The sequence below is a fragment of the Labrus bergylta genome, chromosome 6, assembly GCF_963930695.1.
Source record: "Labrus bergylta chromosome 6, fLabBer1.1, whole genome shotgun sequence".
Taxonomy (NCBI): domain Eukaryota; kingdom Metazoa; phylum Chordata; class Actinopteri; order Labriformes; family Labridae; genus Labrus; species Labrus bergylta.
This window is the reverse complement of record NC_089200.1, coordinates 21,304,764-21,327,297: the sequence shown is the minus strand read 5'-3', so window position 1 is coordinate 21,327,297 and position 22,534 is coordinate 21,304,764. Positions and strand designations below refer to the sequence as shown.

The 22,534-nt window shown below is 42.4% G+C and overlaps 1 protein-coding gene across 3 annotated transcripts in view; it reads left to right on the top strand.

The window, feature by feature from the left end:
- The first annotated feature begins 5,133 nt into the window (after positions 1–5,133).
- tle2b (TLE family member 2, transcriptional corepressor b) overlaps positions 5,134–22,534 on the top strand; it is a 71,454-nt gene continuing 54,053 nt past the window's right edge. For 2 of the 3 annotated variants that reach the window (XM_065955982.1, XM_065955981.1), the window contains exons 1-3: positions 5,135–6,023; positions 16,517–16,614; positions 18,102–18,165. In XM_065955982.1, the coding sequence (XP_065812054.1) occupies positions 6,000–6,023; positions 16,517–16,614; positions 18,102–18,165 (186 nt within the window). In that variant the 5' untranslated portion in view covers positions 5,135–5,999. Of the gene's footprint in view, positions 6,024–16,516; positions 16,615–18,101; positions 18,166–22,534 lie in introns of all 3 variants that reach the window. The other variant, XM_065955983.1, reaches the window with a different exon arrangement.

Genomic DNA, 22,534 nt, shown 5'->3' with positions numbered 1-22,534 from the left:
CGCGTGTGTGTTTGATGGATTTCTGTCCTTATCTTTATCCTATATTTTTGTTCGAGAACACAACAGAACTAAGATAATCAACAATGTAAATACTTGAAATTCATGTAGAATATGATTAATGAATCTGCATTCAAGGACATTTGCAAACAGGAAATCCCAAAAAGATTTCTGATGCTTTTGAAAAATGATCCTGTTTAAAAAAAAGTCATAGATATTGGTTACTCAGCCTTTTTTGTGAACTAGGAGGACTGCTATGCTGTAACAAAGAGTAAAGTATTTTACCTGATTTTTGTAAGTTTGAATTGGCGCTATACAGATAAAGATTGATTGATATGTAACATTTCTAACCAAAATCAACTTTGAATTGAATGTATGGACTGGTTATGTTCAACAGCACACTGTCTTATTTCAAATAACCTGAAATGACAATTGTAAATGACAGACTTTTACTCTCAGAGAGACACTTGACAGTTTCTAAACATCAATCCTGGATAAACCTGATGCAGATGAAGAAGAAGAGGTGCCAGTTTGTCCATTAGCAGTACCCTCAAAAGGCCAAATGGGACATGCAGCCACACACTCCAGACTTCCTTCTCCTCCGGTCAAACACACTCTCCCGGTCAATGTCGGCCAAGATTTACGTACTGTGGGTGAGGCAGGTGGTGGAGAGGCAGCTTTACAGAAAATTCCAGTTGCACTGAACATCCCAGTGTGAGATGATGTCACTATGCTAGTGGATGGATGTTTTCTTTCACAAGTCCATACAGTCCAGAACTCTTCTCCCAACACGTATATTGCATTTTCCTGAATATGAGAGTATGCTTTTTGAGAGAAAAATGCATGTACTCTGTCCTAACAGGTTTACGTCAGCCTCTCTCCGACAAAAACGGGTGTCAGAAGGTTTTGTTTTTATCCGGTAACTGCTGAGTTATAAAATGTGATCTTTAAGAAATGCTAAATATCTTAATATCACGCTGAAATTAGATGCATGTGACAAGAAAGTACATTAAGGTACAAAGTGTGTGTGCTTTTATTTACGTTTTAAATAGGAAACAGAGATAGAGTTTAATAAAAACAGCAGTGAGGTACCAACCCCTTGCTTTTGTGTCGCTGACTTCAATTTGTATTCATGTATTTAGAATGAGAGCGCCTTATAAAAAGAAGGGGAAAAAAATCTAAAGAAAACAGCACAGCAGGAGTAAACTACCTGTTGCATTTCAAAGCCCAAACAGAGACACTGCAGGTTGTATGTCACAGCTGACTTCTTATATTCCTGTATGCTATATGATTTATGTTGTTCCTTATGCCTCATTATTTTAATTTTGCCATCTGAAGGCCATCCATTTGCTTATTTTGTTTACGGTGTTTGAAGTGGAAAAAAAGAAAATTGGCAAGGAAAAAAATCTTTAATTTCCAACTGGACTAGGCCTACTCTTTCAATTGATGTGTTTACTCAGTGTGTGTGTGTGTGTGTGTGTGTGTGTGTGTGTGTGTGTGTGTGTGTGTGTGTGTGCGCGCGCGCTGCAGCACAAATAGCGGGATTGAAATTAACGGCGGAATTTACCGAGCATTTATGTAGCGTGACTGACAGCGTGTGTAGGCGAGCGCGCGGGAGAGTGTGTATGTCTGTGTGCGCGTGCTCGAGTGTGTTATGTGTGCAGAATAATTGGGACTTCAATGCCCACAATCCCTACAGACTCCTCAGCTCCCCTCCAACCCCGCCGCCGTCGCCGCCGCCCACACCCATTCAGCAGCAGGGTCTTCCCACGATTGGCCTGATAGCCCAATGACATCAGAACCCAACGTGGGGTACCCTTACACTGATTGGTTAGAGCGAGGCTTCCCCTCTACCAATCAGAGTGCAGAGACAGCTCTCAACAAGCAAGAGCTTTTAAGGTGGAACCCAAGAGTTGCAGGTAGCAATTTCGACAGTACATGTTCGTATTGAATTTGGTCCCTTTGCCGTAAGAGCTTGTCGTTGATCTAAGAACGAGTAAAAGCCACCTGCAGTTTCCAAACGTACAATTCACCTGTTTTGAAAGTGAGCGACAGTGGTGTGAAGGACCAACTAGTGTCTTTGCATTTATTCAGTTTGCTACGTAGTCTACATATGAGAAGATATGAAGCTGACCTGTTGTTATCTGCCAATTAAGCCAAATAGTAAAACGGTTTGAATATGGCTTAATAACCTACAGTGTGTTGTTAAGTGTGTAATGAAACACAAATGAATGCTGCAATTCTTCTGCTGTTGGTGTTTATGTAAGCTATTCTTCATTTAGGCCTTGTGGTCAGCAAATTTCACCCGCAGGGATTTGAGAGCTGTGTTGTCATTGTCTTTACTGTACCTTTGAAAGCAGTTTTTTTCTTTTTTTTTTTCTGTCTGTCTGTGTTCAGGATGCTGACCATCACTCTGAAGGTGCTGACTCTCCTCTGTGAATCCCATCAGCTCTGTATCCCTGAAGTACTTCATGTACAGTGTTACCACATCACAAGTGAGTAGAACACATGCACTCTTCTTTTAGTATGAAATCAAATGACATTTTTTACCACTCCCCCCCATTTGTTGTAGAAAATAATAGCAAGTTTTAAAAAAGTTACTTAAGGCGGCCTTGAAAGCATGTTACTTTTTTATAGTACGTTTTCAAAATGGTTGCTTATATACTGGCTTTTCCAATCTAAACAAAAGTGTCGAATTTATTCTTAACAGTTTAGATTAATTAAGCGGAAGAAGTGGATGAAATCTCTTAAATCACGCACTTTAAAACTGACACCCATAATAATAAAACATCCAGTGTTGGGAATGGTTATTGTTGTTGTCGCTGTGGGTATTGATATAAAGCATTATTAATGGTCTCTAGTCAGAGGGTGAGTAATCTGACATTTATTATATTATCTCCTAAAGAGATAGTTACTTAACATTCACACTGTCGTCTTGGGGAGATAAGACCTGACAAACTCTCAACATACAATGTGCCATAGCTAGAGATAGTGTTAGGAAGTGTAAATACATCTGCAAGCTTTGGGTCTGTGTTGATGCTTTGGTACATCTGTGTATTTGTATGTCTCCCTGTTTGAATTTCCCTCAGGATCAAAAAAGTATCTCTGTGTCTGTGTGTCTGTGTGTCTGTGTGTCTGTCTAAAGCCCAGTTTTAAGAGTCAGAGGAGTAATGACCTGCTAATCCATTCTTGACAATTAGATAATGCTGATTACTACAGTGGGCCTTCAAAGATGTTGTCTTTGACCACCCTTAAAATGAAACCGCATTAAAAGGCCATGTATTTACAACATGAGCTCACTGATACAGATAATGGAACCATGTTGGAATTTTTGTTAACCAAATAATGTAAACTTATATGCTGTATACAAAACATGTTTACAGGTTACCGAGTCCATTTCCATACAACATACAATCATTTATTGATTGGTTAAGTGAGGTGTCTTTTTCTAACAGCACAGCACAGTGTAAATGATATTTCCTGTCTAATAATGTCTAAGACCTGACACACTTGTGTCTTCACATCAAGACCCCCTCTCGCCTTTTATACAGACATACCTTTACGAACATATTATGTCTTCTTTAAAAAAGTGCTCAATGCCTACTAACCATCAGGTGAGATATCAGGAAAGATGCTTAAACTTTTCACAGTGGAGTTCGTACTTTCAGACTTTGCTGCGTGTGAACAGGTAAAAATAAACTGACATGAGAGTTCCCCAAAAAGGACCCATAGTGTCTGTTATTAGACTACACTGGATAATAGGATATCTCTATCTGACCTTAATTGAAGCTTTGGGGCTGCCCTCTGGCTAACCCTCTTGTTATCAAATGCTGTTTCTGTCTTACTGGAAACCCTCCACGGATGCCAAGAACGACTGTGTCCGATTTTACAGTGTCGGATTAATGGCTGTTTGATCAGTTCAAAGGCAGAGCTGCCCTGGATAAACTCATTATAAACAGCGCCAAAAGACGGCTGGGCCAGTCTGCCACGCTGTACATAGAAAGGCTTTAAATACCAAGGGTTAGTGTGTGCAGGTCCATTCTGGGCTGTCCTTTAAATATCATGTGCATCGGAGCCAACAGTCAAAAGTAGACATTTGGACATTCTTATCCTGCTGTAGCAAGGTATTTATGGGGTGTTACATTGGTAACAAGATACCTGACTCATTTATTTTGATCGTATATTTGGTTTTATGTGGATGTTGTTGTGTTGGCCCTGCACTGTGTGGTTTGCCAGATATCTCTCCACAAGTATAGCCCTTACTTTAATGTAGATATTGTAAGAATTTCTATTGAAGGAACTCCAAATGATTCAATGTTTCTGAGAAAGAAAACATTGAATCCCTTCCAGCATTTAAAAAAAAAAAAATCTCTCCAAAAGACCACCTCCCAACGCATGGCTTCACTTGTACACTACTCCTCCATTTTTTTTTTCTACATTTTAGCCTGGTGAGTCATAATGAACCTCTGGACATCAAACCGCTTAACTCTGTGTTACTTTTCTGTTGCTCTCATTATGAAGTTTCTGTGCTCGGTAGGATTTGATTAACCTATGTGGTCTGACATGGTGTTGCATTCACACCTGACATACATCTGGATGCAATGCGTTAGATGATTGCTATTTGTCAGTGCGTGTCAAGTGTGTTTACACCTGGATTTATATGCGATTAAGCGAGATCGGATAGCCAGGGAGATGCATTTGAATGCAATGTGTTAACTGTGTAATAAACGTATCACTCTGAGTAACTGTTATGTCTATATCTGCAACTGTGCTGTGTGTGTGTGTGCATGCATGTGTGTGTCTGTGTGTTGAGTAACAAGTGTGTCCACAGAGCTGTCATGAATTTGTGTATGAGTGTCGAAGCCTTTGTGTGTGCGAATCTCGATTCATATCACTTTGAGCTTAAGTCTTTGTGCATGACTGATTGCTTTGTCTGCCTGACCACAACTGAAAAGAGATCCATCTCTCTCTTTGCCTCTCTCTCTCTCTCTCTCTCTCTCTCTCTCTCTCTCTCTCTCTCTCTCTCCCCTCCCTCCGCCCCTCTCTGTGTTACTTGGTGTCTCTATCTACTCAGTTCCACCTTAAGAGGAGCTTTAGCAGCCTGTCGTGTTTGTGTTGAAGCCAACAGGCACAATATATTACAGTCTAGGGCTTGCTGCTGAAAAGCCCGCTGGATCCTCCACTGACCTGCTGTTCTTTCCTGCTTTCCTCTCGTGTTTTTTCCACATTTAGATTAAAAACAAAGCTCTCTCTCTCTTTCTCTCTCTCTCTCTCACTCCCATCTCCCCTCCCTCCCTTCTTCTTCTTCTTCTTCTTCTTCTTCTTCTCCTCCTTCCTATCCTTCTTCTTTTCTGCGGCTGCAGTCAAGGCAGAGACTTCAGCGTGTCAAAGAGAGGGTGAGGAGGAAAAACGCAGAGAGAGGAAGACTGTTTGGACGGAGCTGAGAGTGTGTTTACATTCGTATGTTTTGCTTTTGGACGGTGGTCGGGTGAAGGGGCACGAGGAGGAGGAGGAGGAGGCGGAGGAAGACGAGGAGGAGAGCCTGCCCGGATGAAATTCTCTGTCATGTGTGGACCTTGACTGATCACAGGGTGAGGAGAGAGAGTGAGCGAGGGAGAGACACCACAGGAAAGACAAGAAAGTCGATAGAGAAAGAAAGAGAGGAGGAAAAACTGAGACTGTGAAGAAGAAGGGAGAGGAGAAGAAGGGGGCAAAGTCTGCTGCTCCCTTTTTATCATGACGTTGTTAGATAAACAAGGCAACAGATTGAAAACTCAGAAGTTGTGTGTCAATAGGAATTCTCCCTCAGAAGAAAGTGAAGGAGGAGAAAGACTGTGAGGAGTAAACACTGCTGTGTTCAACCCAGCTAAGGAGCAGAGGCAGGACTTTGAGTGTGTGAGTGTGTGTGAGTGGGTGTGTAACCAGTGGAGGGCAGAGGAGTGGAGGGCCAGGGGACTAACCTGGCCATCAAACGGACTGGCAGCCTCTCCTCTCCTGGGATCATGTACCCTCAGGGAAGGCATCCGGTAAGTACCTCCTTATGTCTCTTTTTCCCTCTCTTTTTCTGTCCGTCGCTGCATCTCTGTTCATGTCTGTCACTCGACTATTATTCCTGTCTTGCTATTTATGTCTCCGTTTCACCTTGTCACCCTGTTCTCCCTCTAGCCTCATCTTGCTCTTTGTCGATGTTTCTCTTATCTTCTTTCTTTTCTCCTTATCATTCTTTCCTTCGTCTCTTTTTTCTTCTCAAGTCTTTCCTTGTCTTTCTGTACGTCTGTTCATCTTCGCAGCCTGTCTCTGCTGTTCCCCTTGCTTATTATAGGCAGTGTTTGGGCTAAGTGATTCCCTGTTATGTACATACACACTCACACACACACACACACACACACACACACACTTAAACACATACATACACCCCCTCCTTCAGCTCTACCCAGGTGCCTTTGATATCATGTTGATGGCAGGCTCTGTAGGTGGCATTTAACTGAATCTCCATCTCTCAGCTTGTGCGTTCATCATTTTCTTTCGTTGTCTTGGTGTGTGTTCCAGCTGACACTCTTTGTCTACATGCAGGCAACATGTGTGTAAGTCTGTCGAAACGTGTGTGTGCATGCATATGTATGAGTTGGTCAACACAACTGTCAGCTGCCCATTGTCTCATTAGGGTTGTTAAGCAAACACTTGAACACACACACACACACACACACACACACACACACACACACACACACACACACGCACACACACACACACGCACACACACTGGCTGTTTAATTGATATTTTAATTCCACTTAGTTTTAGTTCATTTTCATTAAAGCTAAAAAAGAAGGTCAAGAGTGCACCCAAAGTACATCCTCTCTAATTCCTTCTTAAAGTCCTTTCCCTCCTTGAGTTTCAGCCTTCATCAGCAGTGATGTGAATTTGCTGTTAATTTACCTGCCAGGCTGAAATAAAGGTTAAATACAAAGAGCAAAAAAACCCAGAAGGATGAATGACAGCTTAGGCTCAGTCTGGCTTAGGCCATTCGTTTCACAGGGTCCCCGGTCCGGTTGCTATAATCAGATTTGGTTGTCAGTCTCTTTGTATCTGCTACAAATGGGTCAGTGGCCACTTTGCCTCACAGCCAGCCAGCCAGCCAGCCAGCCAGCCAGCCAACCACTCAGTCATCCAGCCAGAGAGCAAGCCAGCTAGCTATCACACAGAATTATGAATGACATTTTCACAAGAGGAAGGCATGAGGAATCAATTATATGTACAGAGAGAATGCTAATAAGCCAGCCGCTGGATAAGCGAGGGAGAGGGAGACGACGAGAGAAACAAGAGAGAAGTGAAAAACAAAGGAGAGAAAGTGAAAGATGTAAGAGCCTAGAAAAGAAGAAAAAAGAGGGAAAGAATTATTTTAAAAGGCACGGCCGGGGGTGGGAAGAGAAATAAAAATGAATGAGAGATGCAAAGGAAGAACGGAGTGTGAACATTCCTCTGTTCTCTCCTTCAGAGGCGAATCAGAGAGCTTCCTGTTGCGAAGCTCTGTGTTTTTGATCAAGTTCAATCCCAGATTGAACCAACTCCTGCCAATCGATAGCTTCTATCTCTCTTATTCTATCTCCCCTCTGTGTCTCTCTCTCCCTTTTTCCTCTCTCTCCTCCTCTGACTGTTGAACTTTATTTCGGGTGTTGCAGTGAAATATGATCAGCTGAGCGGTGTGATGGTGCAACAGCAGTTGTGTGAGCGCATGCATGCTTTTGTTTTGTATGCACATTTAGAAACACGTCTATGTGTGTGTTTGTTCTAACAATTTTCAGCACATATATTACTTGTTAAAAAATGTAGTATGCCCAGTTTTTGGGAGTCTGTTTTCCCACAGCCAAATAACTGCTGTTAAAAGGAAAAGGAGGATATGGGGTGTCACGTTAGATTACATACATCTCACATGGTTGACCTCCCTTTCAACTGCATCTTGACACATCTACGCCCTGAAGAAGACCCTTTGTGCTCATTTGGTTTACAGTTATAGCAACTCTAAAGATTGAAATGTCTATTAAGATTCAGTCTTGCAGGAGATGATAACGTGACCTTGGCAGAAAAGTATTGGTGAATGAATATCCTTCACAGTTGAATGATTGTCTACACTGAAATGAAAAAAAAAATGGCCAGCAGTGCCAGTTAATGTTGTGCTTTATTTGTAGTACATTTCTTCACTAAGCTTTGATTCTGTCCAAATCGTCTCATACTCAACTACATATGAGTTGAAGTCCCACTTAACTTTCTAAAGTTTCTATGTGATTAATAGTCTCTTGTCATACCTTACGATGGCAGCAGATTGATGATAGTTCAGGCAAACAGCTGGAAAACATCAGAGAGAATACCAGAAACTATTTGACCCATAAAATATAATCTATTGACCACAATACAATGTAAAGCCAGCCCTTTTGAACTTCAACTGTATGTTAAAGTGACATGGATAATGACACAAATTAAGCATAAAGCAGCGTAATACAGTGTATACTCTTTTGATTAATTTCCAGTAAACAGGCGTGTTACTGATCACTCAGTATGATTGTTGGTGTCAGTCAAACATCATGGTCTACCTCCTGTCAGCTACAGACTGTAGCTGCCTTGAACGTCACTCCTCTCATCCCAGTTGTGTCCTTCTGGAGATGATAAGAAAAGGTGTTTTCAGTGTAAAAATAGTCATGTACATCCAAGGCTATCATTCCATAGTTGTGTGTTTGTATTGTATTTGATCAGAGCAGGAGACTTTGTTCTCTTTGCTCCCTGGCATCAAAAGGTTAAAAGCGAGGGCTGATTTTCAAGCGAGCAAGCTGTAATTGGTTCGACTGGATTTTTTTTGCCATGTGTTATCAGAATTGTGTGTGTGTGTGTTTGTGTGGGTATGTTTTTTTGTGTGATTTCCTTTCATGTGTCCCTGACTCTTTAGGGGGGTATACATTTCTGTTTTGTCGGCTGTTTGTTTGGCTGGATGGGTGTAAATGTGCGTTCATGTGCTGCTGTGTACCTCTTGTGTGAGGTTTATGTGTGCATTTGCTCAAAATGGTAAAGAGAGTTGAGCTTATATAGTGCTTTTCTAGTCTTCAGACTACTCAAAGCACTTTTCACACTGCATGTCACACCCACCCATTGCCACACTGATGGTAATGGTTGCTATGTAGAATCATCCATTAGAAGTAACTAATCCCATTCATACACCACCACCAAAGCAGTGGGAGCAATTTGGGGTTAAGTGTCTTGCCCAAGCTGCCCAGCTGGGGATTGAACCCTCGACATTCTGGTTGAGAGGTGATGACTCTACCAACTGAGCCACAGCTGCCCCAAAATAGTTATATTTCTGTGTGTGTGTGTGTGTGTGTGTGTGTGTGTGTGTGTGTGTGTGTGTGTGTGTGTGTGTGTGTGTGTGTGTGTGTGTGTGTGTGTGTGTGTGTGTGTGTGTGTGTGTGTGTGTGTGTGTGTGTGTGTGTGTGTGTGTGTGTGTGTGTGTGCGTGCAGTGTCAGTGTTTATATTTGTCCTTGTGCTTCTGTCAGAGTGCTTGTGTGTGTGTGTGTTTGAAGGAGAGGAGGGACAAGCAGTGGATGGTTGTGTTTGTGTGTGTCTGTGCCAACAGCAGTAACAATAAATGATGGTTCAGCTTGACCTCGACTGTTGCTGTGAATGTACAGGCTCTTGATTGGCTGCCACAAAGAGAGAGATGATTTACTCTGTGTGTGGTTTCATGGTTAAGAAAGATGTCTGTAAACAAGACTGATCAGCTCTAAGGTGCACACATGAACAAAAGTGTGCATGTGTGTGGACGTGTGCTACAATCTCAGTAATGCATTTAGAGGGCCTCCCCTCCTGAGCCATGAGCAGGGTAACACTTAATATTTTACAGCTAAGTAAACAAAGTAGTGTGAAATATGTGTCCACAGAAACCACATATGCTCCATTTATGAGGGCAGAGCTCCATTAAGAGTGCCTGTATGTTTGTAAAGTTGGATTTTTGTGTGCGTGGTTGTGTTAATAAGCATGAAATTTGCAAATGAGATTTTTAAATTCATTATTAGAGCATGTTGTATCTTGTACTTACTTTGTTATATAAGTTTTTGGGTATGCAATTAGTGCTGTTGACTTTTGCCAACACTGGACCTTTTCTTTCTGGTGTCTGGCTGTGTCAGGCAGTTTGTTTTTTCCCTGACATTCACGGCTGTAATGAAAGCCATGTACGGTAAACAGCACAGCAGATTTCTGTCACCTCCCACGGATGACATTCTCCCCTCCTTTCCTTTGTCCTCATTATGTTTACGTTTAATTTCATTCCGCATCTCAAAGGTAACTCCTGTTAAATGGCAAAAAGTCAAGTAACAACAATACAGCTGCAGCGAGCAACCAACAGAACAAGCAAAACGTCGTAAAAGGAACTGAAAACTTCATCCTCAGCCACCCAGATTAATTCTGCACCCTGATTTTTTTTTTAAAAGGGTCTTCTTCTAGCCTTAAATCCTGTGTTCTGTGTTCTTTGTCATTAAAAGAAATGATCTGAGAGAGGCTTGGATGGTGCCCAGAGAGTCTTTTGGCTGCCAATCTCTCCCTGATTTGTAATCCAGCGCTGGCTTAGTTGCTGACTAGTGAGCTGCAGCATTAACTGACTAACACTCTGAACAAATCACTTGCCGACTGGTTAACTGGAGGACTGACTGGCTGCCTGACTTTTGGTCTGCTGGCTTGTACGAAACAACACAAGTGCCAATAACTCTAATTGAGCTTTTATTGTTGGGATGCTGGCAGTGTCTCTCAAGCTATCAAAGCTTAGACTTGTCTGCAGTAACAGAAAAAAACAGTTAAAAAGTCAGACGGAAATGTGAGAGCTTCATAAAATGACGGCTGAAATGCAAGTTAGATTCCTTTTTTTCCCCGCAGCTCTTCAGTCTGCCATCCTCTCACAGTGCAGACCAATGAGCTGTTGCTTATGTTCTCTGCTGCTCACTTCAGCAGACACAAACACACACAGACGTGTACACAGGGGGCTGTGACACTCCTCTGCCACACTTGGTATTTCTCATCTATTCATGTGCCTTTTTCCTAAATATTTCAGCAGCCAATTATTATTTCATGCCCTATCTGAATGTGTTGCTGCTTGTCTCAGAGACACTTGGGCAAAAGGAAGAACAAAGGGGCTAAGAAGAAGAAGAAGAAGAAGCAAAGAGCGAAAGAAGAGAGAAAAAAAGGAAGGGAGGAATGACAAGGAGCCGTGAGAGAAAGGGCACAAGAAAGAGAAAATGTTTTGTTTGTCGGCGCTTTGTTCAAATGAATGCATCCATGCTTAGGCATGCCTGCTTATACCGTGTGAATGCTTGTGTATTGGTAGAAAGTATGCCAAGGGCTTAGAGAGACGGATAAGAGAAGCAGACAGACGGATACATATTTTTCCTAATCAGTCTACGACTACGCCTAAACTGTCAAAATTATATCTTTAAACAGCATTTAAAAGTTAAATTATCTCTATTTAGATGTGCACAGCTTCACCCCCTTTGCTTTGTGCAGCTAAACGTTTGCAGCATTTCAAGTCCAAGATGAATTCCCCTAGTGGGACAATAAAGTTTATGGTGGTAGATGGACTTGGTAAATGGGCTTGAGCTTGTATAGCGCATGGTACAGTATGATGTAGCGTATGGTTTCTATAGTTTATCGTTGTTAAATTTCTTTTCATATCATTTTGTGTCATAATCTGTCAATCCAAAAACATCTTAATGTGTATTTCACATGACCCCTTTGTGTACAGGGGCCATAAAAATGTTGGCGTTAATAAGTATGCAGGAAGTACGCACCCTTACCAAGCCAGTGTGCGCTACAAAAGGCGTCTCAGCTAGCTTATAGGCTAGATGCCCCTCACAATCGAAGCAGTGAAAGTGTTGTGTCCGACTTCCCCCAAAACATGGGTCTTTGAAATATAAATCAGGGGAAATGTGTAGGCCAGAGAATTATAAATGTTGTATATAGTTACAGAAAAATATTTGGGAAAATGAGTGTCTATGAAAGCTACGTTAGGTAGGCTAACGTTGTTGTTTTGACTGCTGAAAATAACATTGTTGCTGCTGCTGACTGGAAGTCCGTTTAAACACTTTTCTTAGCACTTGTTTGTTCTGCATTAAGCTCTGCACCTGTGCAATGATGTGAGCAAATTCACAAGACAGGCACTGGTTCGCTCACCCAGAACAGCACTGCTACATCGAGGGTTGTTAATGCAGCTGGGCATGGAATTCACACTCATAATGGCTTGCGTTGTGTTGTGCTGGCAAAAGCAGCATTATAAAATGTTAATATTCGCGGGACTACAGCTGCACCTTTAATTCGTTATTCATCTGAAGTCAGACGGTCTCTTTTCTTTGGATGTCTGCGTCATTGATTCCAAAAGTCTACGTTTCTGCACTAACATACCTACTGTAAATGCAACCTCTGTGTTTTTAAATAAGGAGGGGATCCGACGCATTTCCAAAAGTCTCCAGTATAGGGGTGTTGTAGTGTGGACGCTCTTGTGTAAACATAGTTAAAGTTATTGGTTTTGTTAAGAAAAAACATGAGAGTGTGGATATAGACCCAAACCTGCATCTATTTCACAGTTTGCTGTCTCTCTCATGCTGCCGTTGCCAGTGGTGGAAAAACAGGCAGCTGCTTGAACAGGAGACACCCATGATACAGACAGACTGACAGATGTAACCAGAATGACCTAATGTTCTGGCTGGATGGTGAAAAAAATGGACTAATCATGTCAAACATGAAGGTGGATGGAAAATCTTGTTTAGGTGCTTATCAAGCGGCGGACAAAGTTACAAAAGAAATGAGGAATAAGACGTCTAGTGTAAAGCAGGACACTGTAAAGGACCAGTACAATGTTTGAGCTTCTGTATCAGGAAACACAGTCAACGGCTTGTGACAGACAGACAGACAGGCTGACAGGTGACGGTTAAAGCCAGTGTATCCCACCTCCATCCTGTTATGTTATACAGCACGATGGGCTTAAACTGCCACTGCTCTCCTACCCCCCCCCACCCCCCACCCCCAACCACCACCACCATAGATAATCCCTCCTAATTCTCTTGCTGGCTCGTGCCAGCTCCACCAAATTGTGATTGACTTCTGTTCCACAGGGTGTCCATGGTGTGTGTGTTTGTTTGTGCACAAGTGACCCCCCCCCTCCACCCTCCACCCTCCTCCCCCCCCCTCCCCCTCCTCAACCTCCACCTCCTAGATTAACCAGATCAGTTTTGGGTTTCAGGATCCCCTCTGCTGGCTTCTGTGGTGCTTACACTCACACACACCATACACACTTGTACGTTCACACACATGAAAACACACAGGCTGTTGGCTGTTTTTTTGGCCCTTTGTGATGCGCTATTGGACCCCTAACAGTCTGAGCTGCCATCTGTCACCATACAGGAAAAACCATATACACACACACACACACACACACACACACTGTAACAACAAATGTTTTTTTCTGGTGTGCGTATGTCTTTACTTGATAATGCCTCCATCCTAGTAAACACTGGACTTTTAACCACTTATAATAATAACGTATACCTAGGTCACTTTTACCTGCCGATGTGCCATTGAGCAAGAATCAGACTCTTTTTTTTTATTTCTACTAGGCGTGATTTAATTTAACACCAGCTCTCTAAACTTAGCTGGCCGAGCTCAGCACAGGCCGGGAATATATCTTCTTTTGCCTGGAGACCTTATAACTTTCTGTGTGCGTGTGTGTGTGTGTGTGTGTGCGCGCAACTGCCTGTATGTCTGTGAGTATTTTTTCATTTCCTTTTTGCTCATAAAAGTTTTATTGCTCCAGGATCTATGAAACTCATTCAAGAAGGTGTAACTGGCAAATCAAAAGAAAGACATTCCCTGCATTCAAGTCCTACAGATGAAAGCAATTCAAATCTCCCTCATCAGCACGCCACAGAGGTCGCCATGTTGACACCGACGGTTGCCACACGCAGATCCGTTGTATAATCCTTATCTGTGACTATGGGCTTTGTTATATGACTTTAGTGCTGCTGATGTAACTCGCCAGCAGCAATGTGTCTGTGTGCGTCTGCATGAGTACGTGTCTGTGTGTTCATGTGTTCATGGCAGCAGATGGTGGGAGCAGTATTAGCACAGACCGATGGACGGTGCACAGTGTGGAGCGACCAGGCTGTGTTGACTACAGCTAATGCGCTCTCTCCCTCTCTCCCTCTGTCTTCTCCACGTCCCCTTGGTGTCAGACGGATGAATGGCTGGCTATCTCTCTCAGTCAGCAGCCACGCCGCTATTTCATCATCTGTCTCTCTGCTCGTTCTTTCATTCCTCTGTAAGGATGTCAGAGTAGTCTATCACTTCCTCCATCCCTCGCTCCATCCATCCTTCTGTCTGACAGACGACTATCTATCTCTCTTCCACCTCTTTTCTGCCCTCGTCAATCCATCCCTCCTCTCCTCTCCTCTCCTCTCCCTCCAACTGTGGGTTGGTGTGTTCTCTTTGTGCTCGTGTGTGTGTGCAGCAGGGTGTGTTTGTTTGTTTGTGTGTTTTTCAATACGCTCATGGCTCTTTTGGTGTGTTTGTGTGTCTGCATGTGCCAGATCACTATCCACCCCTCCCTATCTCCCCTCAGCTCCTACCCTCCCCCTGATGAGTGTGTGTGGTGTGAATCAAGGTCAGCAGGGATCTGTTGGCAGACGCCCACCCATCATCTCAATCCCTTCCCTCCTACACACACACACACACACACACACACACACACACACACACACACACACACACGCACACACGCACACACGCAGAAGGTTTGCACGTGCGCTGTCCATCCAGCAATCTAGATGTCCCTGCTATGCCTGCCTCAGCTCCGTTTAGCTCAGCTCGACTCGTGGATTAATTACCAGCAAACCCACCGCGTCTCTGACCTCCACCGTTGGACTAATTGAAATCTAATTGAATTGTGCTTGTCTAGACTAATGAAGCCCCACCACTGAAACCGCCAATCTTTTAGCCGTAGTTGTTGATAGCCACCCTGCAGCACTGCACCATCACCTCACTTTGGATGGATGGATGGGTGGATGGATTTGTAGATGGAAGAATACATAGGTAGATACCAGTTGGGATGCCAGTTTGATTTTGGTAGTTAAATAGCTTAAAAAAAAGACCAAGCTATATTATTTGTGACTACAAGTACCTAATTAATCTTTGTCAAATACCTGTCTTCATTTGATATATTCTCATGTCAATTTTGTGTCTCTGCTGTAACAAAGTAAGAGGAGACTTCATTTTGAGGATCATGGTTTCCAAGATCATGTCATATGAAAAGAAACTTGAACTGAGTTTTCACTTTGCATCCATTCTTTTTAAAGATGGTTTGTAGGTTGTTTCCCACAATTTAAGGATCAAGGTTCAGACACTAGACGTGGTGCTTTGGGTTTGGTGGGTTACACTTCTGAAAACTGCATGGATCAATTGCAGGTTGGGATGGCGACAACATGTCCTTGTTCCTGCCTGAGCAGCGTCACAGCACTCTGGCAGAGGAAGGGGAAGGAGGGAGGTGGAATCTAGGCGGGATAGTGTGTGAACCTCAATACTCCTGTTGAGGCTGATTGCTGACAGGTGAGAAGAAGTGACTGAGACACCTGGCAGTCTGAATCATCCCCAGGGTAACAGCAGGAGTCCCCAGTGTAGAAAAAAAATGCCAAATCAAAAATAGGAGAAAAAATGAGAAGAATGCGGGAACTAAGTCGTCTCTTACATGAAAAATCTCCCAAGAGAATCCACAACCATTTTTTTTACGCTGTTGATTTTTCTGCCAACAAACATTAACAACGACATCATCCAAAAACATCCACCGCTCCCTTGTTTTTTAAACTTCATGAAGACCACAGAGGAAGAGGGAGGCTGTAGAAAGTGCTTTAAACAGACACAGGTAGATGTTGGGTGGTGGGTGGTGGGTGGTGTACCCCAGGGAGGTGCTTATTTTGTTGGGCCTTCTTGAGCTTTTGGCAGGTGAGAGACGCTGCCATGATTTCCTATAACTTATTCATTTGACGTTTCCTCCCTTCTCAGCTCTTTGTAGGCTGGAATACATTAGCAACCTGGCAGAGAGGCGAGGATGCTAATGTAGAAGAGAGGGAGAGAGAGAGAGAGGAGAGGAAGAAAGGATGAGGCAGGGGAGAGAAGGAGGGAGAGTCATTAGAGGAGGAGGAGAACAGAGAGAAAGAGGACATGGCTTTATGGTGTGTGGGAAGTGGAAGTGACCTTCCCTCTCACTTTCATCTTTGCTCGCCCCCCCCCCCCACACTCTTTGCTCCCTGACACACATAAAAAAATTACACACAAGCATAAATGTGTACAGTACTTGCACACACACACACACACACACACACACACACACACACACACACACACACACACACACACACACACACACACACACACACACACACCTGTGCCTGTGTTTCATCCTTTTTTTCTCTCTCCTCTCTATATATTTTTTTCCTATGCAGGTACCCTTGCAGCCCGGCCAGTCTTTTAAGTTCACAGTCCTGGAAACCCTGGACCGAATCAAGGAGGAATTCCAGTTCCTCCAGGCGCAATATCACAGGTCAGCACAATATTATTTTGCAGAAACGACACATGCCCACATACACACACAAATGGTCAAATATTTTGTCTTAAATGAAAGCATATCAGTACAGATAATTTGACAGTTTGAAAATGTCATTTAATTGTCACTACACTGTATATTTACAAAATGTTGCTGATGATGAGTTGACGCTCTTTCTGCTAGATCAAGTCTTTAAGTCATCATCCTTGCCTAAATCTATAACTCGCCTTCTATGTACAAGGTATGCTGTTAAAGTGCGTAGACAAACTAAAAGAGTCACATTTACTTTTTAATGTACTTCACAACTTTTAAAGTTCAGAGTAATTTTTGAGGCAGACATTTCAAGTTTTTCTCACAATCTGTAAGTTACTGTATATTCATCTTAGCTTAAATGTCCTCAATGTCTTCTTATTGCTAGCCATGAATCTTTGTTGCATTATCTCAGAAGCTGTGGATAACAGAGGTTATAGTTTCCCACATATAAGCCAAATATAATGCAATTTACATCTTTCCATTTTGTGTAACTGGAGGTCACTGATGGTCACATTATCATATGACTGACCAGACGTGACCTTGGCTCAGAAAGATAAACTATCGTGGGTTAAAACATCAAGCCGTTTGCTCACACTTCAGTGGGTAGACTGAAGTGCCTGCTGCGATACAGCAACAACACTTTTCTGATGGGTAATGGACTGGTGGCGCTCAGTGTGTGTGTGTGTGTGTGTGTGTGTGTGTGTGTGTGTGTGTGTTTGTGTTTAGAGACACACACACACACACACACACACACACACACAGAGGGCAGATGAAGTCATCCATTGGAAAAACTGTGACTTGTTTTTATTGTCAAACATGAGAGAAAATGATGGCATTGTGGGAGTCTTACACCAAAGTCATCAAACAAACATCGGTATCGCAATCGGGCCTGATTTTCCCAATTGGTCTATAACCTACATATTATGATGCCTTTCTCCAAGGGGATTTAAAGACGTTTGCATTTAAAGAGTCTGTATGCCATCCATTATTGACTTATTCAATCAAAAAAAAAAAAAAAAAAAAAACATTTTAAAGAATTTAGGAACAACCAAACCTGCACTACTAAACATAACTAAACGTCACAGTCCTGACTTAATACAAAGTCATTTTTCATGGGCTCAGCTGCAGAACACCACTCACACCAATGTACAAATAATATATACAGCTAGACACACTCCCACACACATGGAGGTGGGATGGATAGCAGTGATGAATAAGACACACTCTGCTTCCAGTTGCTACCATGAAGGGGATATTTTTAAGTGCCGCTCTCAGCAGTAATCGGTAGCCTGACTGTGTGGCTAAGAATTTCTTTTTTCGGTATCCTAATGCAGCCTTAAACTATGTTTGACCTCTGCAAAATCCAAGTCCTGTGGAAATTATAATTCATTTCAGACGATGCACTTACACCATTTAATCCAGGGCTGTGTGTCCTTCCTGTCCTTCTGCAGCCTGAAACTGGAGTGTGAGAAGCTGGCGAGTGAGAAGACTGAGATGCAGAGGCACTACATCATGGTGAGTCAGTCACATCTTCACTACCACTGTACAGTGTTTTTAGTCGTCTGTTTCTTCCGGAAATTGAGTAGAGTCCTTTGTTTTCTTTTAAAGGATTTAAAACCAGAGCAAATGTATCCCTGTCACTTCCCTTTTGGACCTCACTTTCTCATTTTATCCACTTATTTAGGCCACAGTCAAGGTGTTTCAAGATTAAACAATCAAGATCAAACAAATCCTATAGAGTCTATATATCATTTAAAACTTTATTTTCTTTGTCATGCTTTCTTGAATATCTGTTCTGATGGAACCAGTCAAACATTTTCACACGTAGTTCAAATCATGATTAAATTGTTATTATAAGAGCTCTCTTCATGTTTATCTTTCTCACTTGTACCTCTCTCTAAACTAAAGCATACTTTTTTTTTTCACTTAACTCTCAGAATATTTTCCCCGAGCATCATACCTACTATCAGGTTCAGTCTGTTTTTCTGTCTCCTCTTCATCTCTCTGTTGTCTCTGGTGCGCTAACAGCCTGAGCTCCCTCTGTGTCGGTGTGTCTGTGTGACTAAAGGCTCACATGTATCGTAAGCCTTCGTCTGTGGTACAAAACCCACACAGAGCCGACCAGAATACGATATGCACCATCTGCTAAGCTGCTCACATTTCATAAACCTGGGAGAGCAGGCAGGATCAGGGCTGTAAGCTAGATAGACACACAGATGGATAGACAGAAAGAGAGAGAGAGAGAGAGAGAGAGAGAGAGAGAGAGAGAGAGAGAGACACACAGATAGACACACAGATGGATAGACAGAAAGAGAGAGACAGAAAGAGAGAGAGAGAGAGAGAGAGAGAGAAAGACACAGATAGACTCACAGATGGATAGACAGAAAGAGAGAGAAAAGCAAGCGGGCAGACAGCGAAACAGACAAATGGATATAGAAGCACACAGACAGACACTCAGAAGATAAACAGAAAAACACAAACACACTGGAGGTACAGCCCATACGCATTCAATAGCCCCCGTGACCTCTTGCTTCACTTTGAATGTCACAGAGGCATAATTGGGGCCAAAGAGATCTCACCTCTGCACCCCCCATTGGAGATAGTAACACAGGTGTTACAGGGGTGAGACAGGGTCAGTGGGGCTTGGGGGTCAGTGCTGTGTGTATGTGCATGTCTAAGTGTGTTTCTGTGATTTTAAACATGGCTTTCCTCTAAAAGACACTTCCTAATTTTGTCTACCTACGGGTACAAATAAAATTACCTTACCTTACCCTCTCCCCTGCAACGCCGCAACACACTGTGAATTCATAGACTGGGACGCCGATATTACACCGTTGCGTGATCAATGTAAATGTGCAAAGACGTACTGACAGCGGAGCTTCGTTACAGTGCTTTTGCGGAATTGCACTCTGAAAAGGGCTTGTCATTCAACTCTTAAACACACATTCTTGTTCATATAAGATCCTAATTTATACTGACTGTAATTCTCATAATAACTGTCAATGAAGCAATGAGTAACCAACAGATAGTCTAGTCTTTTAAGAAGATGGTATCCTTCTTAAAAGCTTCTTAAAAGGCAGTGCTCTTAAAAGGACAGTCCAGTTTTTCTTAAATTGGGATTGAATGGGGTACTTGTCAATAGTAATTGTTTTAACCACAGGAGATGCTACGTGGTGCAAACAACCCTGTCTGTACAGAATAGTCGATAGCCGAGCTTCTGGACCGGCAATCAGCTCCTTAAAGGGGCCACGCTGACCAACATCTCCTGCAGATAATATACCTTCTTTTGACAAGCAGTTCATTCAACACCACTTCAAAAATACCAAACTATCTTTTTAATTTACTAATTCTACATAATACTTATAGCTACTCTTAGCTGCTTTAAGCAGGACTGCAATTCTTTGAAAGAAGGAAGAACACATTATTTATCTCTCAAGTTGTGGTAGTGTGGCAAAATGATTTGAATGACATTTTCTCTGTGCGTTAGAAGTAGCTGATCAGAATAAGAGCTTTTTGAAGGGACCTTGATTTTGTCTTCCCAATCTAAGATCTGTCAAAAGAACGACTCATCTTTCTTTTTTTTTAGGGGGGCGGGTGGGGGGGCACCACTTTATTCAGAGTAGCCTTTGTTTATTGCTCATTACGGCTTTTGTCGTACCAAAGAGCAGTTCAATGAAAACTGATTATTGCCATGAGCAGAAATGACTTCCTGCTCTGGTATAAACAATAGCTCATGATAGCTAATGTAGCCTTAGAAAGCTAAGGCAGGTCTTGCTGTGTATCTCACAGTTTTTTGACTTGATGAGCCTTGTATGCTTTTGATGCTACTAAAATATCACAGTTCATTGGCTTAACACACAGGTTAAACTGGCTGTGTGCATAACCAGGATACATGGTAGTTGTTTCCGACTTGTAGTACTTTTCCACTTACTCTTTCGTTTTTTTCATGGTTACTTTAAAGGAACTGACTTAAAGGCCACTTTGGAAGTTAAGAGAGCACCATGTGCCATTGTTCGTTACTTGTCAACCCTAACCAAAGTGTTCACAAAAACCGACGTAAAAATAACAGAAAAATAGTCTGGATATGATTTAGTGTCAACTTACAAGAACAGAAGAAAGTGTGATGAAATGCATGTGAAGTTACTTGTGTTGGATTTGTTCTATCAATAAGCACTCTGCAGTCTCGAAATTGCAATTGCAAAGCCAAACACTTTTTTGGTTGGGGTCCTTAAAAAAGCAGAAGGACTTGCCAAACTGACCTTGTTTCATTCGAAATATCCTCGATACACTTTTCTTAGTAGTTTAAAACAACAAGGGGAAACTCTTGCACATGAATATGATACAGTGCAGAACACCCACAAAGAAATCCCTCTGAAAAGCCACAGACTTTTAAACACCCACTCTCCTAATCTCAGGCACTCCCTGGGTTTAGCTGTGGTTTCACAGAGTTACTGTGTGGAACAAATGGCACAGACAAACATCCACCTTCTCCACTGTAAATCCTCACCACCCAGTCTTACACAATGGGACTGGTGAGATGCCAGCATAGATGTAGTTCCATCCAAGACACTGGCATTGCATGACATTTGATCGAACTTTGTGCATATAAATATGTCATGTCCTTTGTGACCACTGAGTCATTGAAAACTAAGAGAGAGATAACGCAAGAGTATCTTCCACTGTATGTGCAAGTTCATTTCTCTGCCATAGGGGTCCCTTATGGCTGGTGGTCATAGAGCTGCAGATGACATATCCATATAGGTAAGCAGAGGGTCAGCACCCCAGGCTATAGTATTTGAACTGGGGCACTTTGTGCTGTAGTGGCTGGATAGAGTACCATGCTTCTTCATAGACATGGCTCTGAAATTAGAGGGAGGAAAAAAGAGAGCGAAAATGAGAGGGAGGGGAGTAAAAGAGAGGCTCAAAGGAAAAGATAGCTTGAGAGAAAAAAAAGGCTCCGAGTGTCAGACTGAAAAAAAAAGGGAGCTGCTGAGGGAGGGAGGAAGGGAGGGAAGGATACAAACGGAGGCAGCGATAAAGAGAATAAAAGAGGAGAGGGAGAGAGTGATTGAGGTAGGAGAGAGGTACAGAGGGAAGGAGAGAGGGGGAGTGAAAAAATGAGATGAAATGAGAGAAATATCAGGGGATAGAAATACAGGAAGGAAAGATGGAGGGTGAAAAAAAGATGCTTGAGACACGAGAAAAGAGAGAATGCAACTGGGAGTGCAAGGGAAAGAAATAGTGATGTGTTTGTGTGGGGGGGCGTGAAATGAAAGAAAGAGAGATAGAGGGAGAGAGAGGGTGCACGCACAGACACGTAAATAATGTGAAGCAACAACGGACTCGCTGCGCCCACAGAGGAGATAACCCAGAAGGCTATATTTAGCTCGTTAGGCCTGTCATCTACACTGAGGCCTGTTTCCACAGGCTTGGGCTCAGCTCACCACGCTGCACTGCTCCTGCTTTTACTATTCATCACTTTTAAGCTCTTTAAATACGAGAGTGAGGAGTTGGAAAGTACAGAGATGGCTATACAGGGTGATGTATGTGGATTTTCTATGAGCTTTTGGGCTTTAACACCCAATAAGACATATCGATTCCTAGTGCAAATCTGAGTGATTACTTGGCAAGCAGTTTGTTTAGAACTTTTTTTGTATGGTATTTGCCAACCTTGTTAATTTAATTGAAATTAAATCATTTTCATATATAGTTTTCTCTGAACATTAATACACACATCATAATTCTTTCATAAAATGGTCTTAATGGTTTAAGTAAGTGTGGCTAATAGTTTATAAACATCCCCACAACTTTTCCTGAGTTGCACTTCTCTTACAGACTTCATTTTTAACTTTTCAAAGTCTGTACATTTCTTTTCCTCACAATT